General features: G+C 47.4%; 2 protein-coding genes across 2 annotated transcripts; one reads left to right on the forward strand and one right to left on the reverse strand.

The window, feature by feature from the left end:
* Positions 1 to 1471: 1471 nt before the first annotated feature.
* LTR64_005327 (uncharacterized protein) lies at positions 1472 to 1788 on the reverse strand (the record flags this gene model as incomplete). The annotated part of the gene is made up of 3 exons (XM_064899666.1): positions 1472 to 1510; positions 1561 to 1709; positions 1761 to 1788. The coding sequence occupies 3 exons, from the start codon at positions 1786 to 1788 to the stop codon at positions 1472 to 1474; spliced, it is 216 nt and encodes a 71-aa protein (XP_064752978.1).
* A 1421-nt stretch (positions 1789 to 3209) lies between these two features.
* Positions 3210 to 4610, forward strand: LTR64_005328 (uncharacterized protein; the record flags this gene model as incomplete). Its single annotated transcript, XM_064899667.1, has 2 exons — positions 3210 to 3231; positions 3289 to 4610. 2 exons carry the CDS (start codon positions 3210 to 3212, stop codon positions 4608 to 4610), a joined length of 1344 nt encoding a protein of 447 aa, XP_064752979.1.
* Positions 4611 to 5500: the final 890 nt, after the last annotated feature.

Genomic DNA, 5500 nt, shown 5'->3' on the forward strand with positions numbered 1-5500 from the left:
AGTGAAGGTTGACAAAAACAAAGCATGTTTGTTTACCTCTGGAGTCTCGCGCATTGCATCGAGCGACAAGTGTCACTTAAGAAGCTTCTATCACCAGTGTCTGAAGACATGTGACAGCTCTCACCAGACCTTCACTACGCTAAGGGTCAAAAGTATAGCATGAATATCTTTCTAGTCGAGGGGCAACTCCCTATACCTTCAGGAAACCATGTATTGGACCCATCTCAACGAGAGGAGTGCTTGTGGTATTGACCTCGATAGAGAATGTCGTCTTGAATCGCCCGTGTTGGACAACATAACCCTAGACCATGAAATGGCCGTCTAGAGTCGCAATGGGGCAGAGGCAACATTGTGTCAATATCGTGTGCTTTCTAGAGCAGGCATGTGGCATGACTCGTGGCTATCTTGATAAGTACTCGCTTTAGGGATGACAACATACTGTTCTAGGAAGTCTCAAACTATTTCTTGGTAGAGCAAGTTTCTCCTACAGCCCTCTTACGGCGAATTGTCGCTGAGACAGAGGTCATCTATGTCGTGCCGAACTACCACAAGAGATCAGTTTGAATCTTTTTGTACGAAGATGTGACTCCTGTGATGAGTAGGCAGGGATGAGATATGCAAACCTGCGAATCTTCAAGTGCTTGTTTGACCATCGATACCACTATTAGGAGGAAGTTTTATCAGACAAGTAGTGCTAATATGAAGCACATTGTGAGCTGAGCTTTATCTGTCAGCTTCAAATCATAATGTCCGTTATAGTGGCTGCTAGAAAATCGCAACGTAGAGAATGACAACTAATGGAAACCCGGGATATGGCTTGTGATGCTTAGGGGGTATCTGGATGCGACCTGGATCATGCATGGAAATGGGAGGGTCGTTTGTTCTGATATCGAGACTGTCCTGGTTCAAGGTTACAAGCATGACGATTTCAAAGCTGTCATAGGCAGGACAGCTAGACGGTTCGAAGAGTCGTCAGATTGCGTAGTATATTAATCCAAGAGGTTTGCAGGAGTTGGAAAGATCACAACACCGACCTTGTGGTTGTGGTCGTTACAGCAGACGCGTTCTGAAAGCGGCATAGCCTGCAGCGAATCAAGCATGCGGGTACAGAACATTCAATGCCACCCAACCAAGAGCTGTTAGCAACATTTTGCTTGCAACTGTATACATCTTTCACGTAATAGAGTTATAATACTTGATGGTGCATGAATGAGTTCAAAAGACACAATGTACAGCATCACAATAGCATATGGAAGTAGAATGGCAGTGACGATGAAGATGTTTGATTGTAACAGCTCTGATTAAGAGTGCTGACCCCTCTTGAGGTGTATAGCTATTGGGCTCATTTGCTCATGCGTTCATTATCATAACAGCACAACCTTCGGGTTGGTGCATTTTTTAAAACTTCTCAATCAATATCGAATCGTATCAATCTTAGGTTCGTGAAGCATAGAGGTAGACGATCGACTACTTAATGAGTAGCGGCCTGCTTGTTGCCCTCAGCGGAAGCCTGGTAGTATTGTTAGTAGTCGCTCATATGTAGAGTGAGGATGCACGTACAGAGTTCTTGCTCTCATCGAGCTTGTCACCAGCGGCATCCTTGGCTGCGGAGGCTCGGGTACCGAGGCTGGCGTTGCTGTCCTGAGCGACGTTCTTGTTGGCCTCCTTGGAAGCACCGGATGTCATCTCACCGGCCTTGTCGCTGACGTCTAGAGCAATATTAGCGAGTGCTACTCGATCGTAGAGTGAAGGTCACATACAGTTTGCTGCGTTCTTGACGGACTCCATTGTGAATGTGATTTGTGAATTGAGTTTGGTTGGTAAAGTTCTTTGAAGTAGTAAGCTTTAAAATTTGCTTTGAGAGGAAGAAAGTTAAGAGGATCGAAAGTAGAAAAGGTTTCTTTATAGACTATTGCTGGCAGGTTAGCACCCCACTATGAGAAGTTGTGTTTGCAGGCAATCACGATACAATGCCCCGCGACGCCTGTCGTACGTCATCCTGTTCTCACATGTGAACTCATGAAGGAGCGTCTCTGGCCTGCTGACACGCTGAGAGCAAGGACGACCTGCTTGAACACCTTTGTTTGGGAGTGACGATGGTATCCAGGTTAGGCCAATGAGGACAATTCTCGGCAGAAGGAGAACTGCGGGATCCAAACCAAGTTGAGTGTGACGTAGAGTTAAACAACCACGTTGTCCAGTGGATTTGAGTTCCGACCAATGCTTTGTATCAACAGACACAGCCCAGAACCTGGCTGCCATCACGCGGGTCGAAGAAGGGGCAGAAGCAAGCAATCTTGGAGTCGATTGACGTGCGTCAACCTCGGGTGTTTCACCAAGATCTGTGTACCTCTCAGCATGACCCGGGCAGGCCTCCATCAAGGTCGTGAATTTGTTGGCAATCTGGACCGATGTTCTTGCGATCTGGAACAATGACTCCGTACCGTGTGGCTCAAGTTGAGCCTGTTTTGCGCAACTTGCAAGGTGAAACATCGATGATGGCATTGTGCTCACTGCTCCTCATGTTGAGGCTGCAGAGATTCATCCAGCAGGAGAGAAGTGTGAGTATTGCATGATAGAAGACACCATATCTACTCACGTCGATGCCATCCTACATGACTCAAATTCTTTACCAGCCCTTCGCCAGTCTCGCAGCCTCCGCCTCCGTACGAGTACTTGTGGCTGCCTGAAAGCCTGACAGCACTTTGATACATTCTCCCCAGACAGATTGAGTCCATGTCCACACTGAAAGCGTTGGAGACAATGACCGCATCATAATGAACACTTGGTGATCAATGCACAGGACTCGGGATGTTGGACGACATACTCGTGCAGTCGTATGCCTTTCTACGACTGATCTATTTTCGGAACAGGGTTGTCGAAGTCAGGAACCTCAGAGCGGGTTTGGGTTGCGCGTCTGTGAGGCTATGCGTCTGATTCGTCAGACTTTCGGCAAGGCAAAAAGGTTGCACCCACTAACGCGAGAGTCGACAACGACGTTCGTCAACCTCCCACAACACGCAAGAGCTGAAAGAGCATTCAACCAATTACGCTGCACATGAGGCTGTGTACTCGTGAATCAGCCTATTCTGAATTTCACCGTTGCTACAACGTCTGCGAGTTGATAGTAATGATATGCTTTGCAACGTTCGTGATTCTTGCCTCTGTACTGCGTTGCTTACCATATCCCCTAACAAACAGTCGTGACAATGCTTGACGAGAATCTGCCCAGTGAGTTGAGTCGCGAGGCTGTCAGGCTTGTGGTATGTGTGCTAACCTGGATTGCAGCATACCTTATTAAAACGACCAAAGAGAAACCGAAGACGCATTCGACTTTGCTGTTCTCACAGTACGGGAACGATTTCGAGCCTGCCTATTCCCTTCGATACCTCGACCCTGAACAGTCTGCTTCCCGAAATAGATATGCCGCTGCACTATACGATGCATACAATCCAGATGTACTCTTTGCGGAAGTGCTTCTAGTTCCAGACTGGACAAAGCCTACACTAAGTCAAGACGAAATTAGAAGAAATGGCGGAGTTACGCCTGCTCCGGAGCCCATCTTACCACTTGAGTTTGCTATCCAGCTCTACAACCCTGATCAGCAGATTGTGGTGAAGCATAGGCCTGCTTCTATAACATCGACAGCCTCCTGGGAGTTTGAAATACCTACGCAGACCTTTCGCACCCCTTCTCACTCTCAGCTTGACCGCGGTCAAAATGACCCTACAATATCTGAGTTCACACCCAAGCTAGCGTTGAAATGGAAGAAGGACGGAAGATTGTCCAAGGACTTGGCTTGCTATTTATCAGGCAGGTCGACGAATCCAGATGGAAGCAAAAACAAGAACAAGGAGCCTGATATAACTATAGCAATACTGAAGAACTTGAAGGAGGTCACAATCTACGAACCCAACATGGCTCGGGTTGAGGTTGAAGATCTCAAAGGATTTGAAGTAGCTTTGCTGCTTGGCGCTGTTGTGATTCGGGATGTTTACTTTAACTCAATGAAGGAGACCTTTAATCTAGCTGGCGGTAGAAAAGGCAGCGCGACCTCTCCAGTTAATACACCACCTGCCCTGGCGGCTTCTTCTTCAGCTCTTGCCCATCAATCAGCAACACAACCACAAAGCGAGAACAGGATCCCTCCTACTGATCCACGCACACAATGGGAAATTGATCAAGAGACAGAGCGTCTTCGACGTGAAGCAGCGGCCGAGGAACGTGCACGAAGAAAACGTGAAGAAGCTGAACAGAAACAGATACAGAAAATGCTTGAAGAAGAGGAGAAGGAGAGGCGGCGTAGACAAGCCGAAGTCGACGCCGAAACCGAAAGACTTAAGAAATTATACGGACAGCAAGATATTCCAGCTATTCAGACGCCACAACCTCCACAACATCGACATAGTGCTTCGTCAGTGTCTGGGTCAGCGTATGAGGCACAAACAGGATACCCATCCGGACCTTATATGGCCAGCGGAGCGTCACAATCGGCGTTATTGCAGCCCGTCACTCCAAAGTTGAAACAGAAATCTAGCATATTTGGATTTAGGAGGCATAGTGATCAGGACTCCAATAAAATCGTGAAGAAAAAGAGTTCGGTATGGTGATGGCTCAGAACCACGAGGAGGCCTTATATGACAGACAACCTGACAACTGCAGGACTGGTCGACCAATTTTGGAATTGAAATAGTGAGGAATAACAATCATGGTGAACGCGACGTACCATATCGACTGTCATCTTTTGAAGAACGGCCGTGCTTTGCATGTTTTTCCCACACAAGATTAGGACAAGTGTCTGTCGTCCTCCACATAAAAAGGCTCGGGCCTGAAGCCTGGTTCAGTCGCGTCCAAGCTCAGCTGAGGTGGACCTCACGTGGTCTCGGGAGGCTCTTAACTCTACTGCTCGTGGCTTCGACGTTTACCATCAGATGTCTGTGCACTTCGAGCGCAGTGTCTCGATCTCAGCAAAGACAACACCGTCATGGGAACAGGCCCGGGAAGGTTCACTGCAACAATGTTGTTTGACATCAATTGACGAACATTTCCATTGAATTGAAGGCTTCTAGCGAAGTGAATGTCCACAATTGATGCCCAGCATTACCCAATTGAACTTAGTGATTGACTTTTAGGCTGACCCAGTTGTGGCGACTCCAGCCACTCGAAATTAAGATGTGGATGTCGATCAGCCAGCACAGCACAGCAGCGTCCACTGTGCAGCGCAGCGTGCAGAACGACGATTCGCATCACTTTCTCATGCATGTTCTCATTGTGTTCACTTTCGCTGCTTTTGACATATACCGGTGTATATTATAACGATTTCACGACTGTACAGCATCTCAGTTCAATTCTTAAATTACTGCTACGCAATCCGATTAGCGACGCGACGCAGTTGGTTGCTATTTGACGACATTTGATACCCCCGTTACCGCGAATTCGAATCGAACACGTATAGAAATTGTGAAAGATGATAAATAAATCGTAAAGATAGTGTATCACC

This window comes from Lithohypha guttulata, assembly GCF_036872675.1.
Source record: "Lithohypha guttulata strain CCFEE 5908 chromosome Unknown scaffold_4, whole genome shotgun sequence".
Classification (NCBI taxonomy): domain Eukaryota; kingdom Fungi; phylum Ascomycota; class Eurotiomycetes; order Chaetothyriales; family Trichomeriaceae; genus Lithohypha; species Lithohypha guttulata.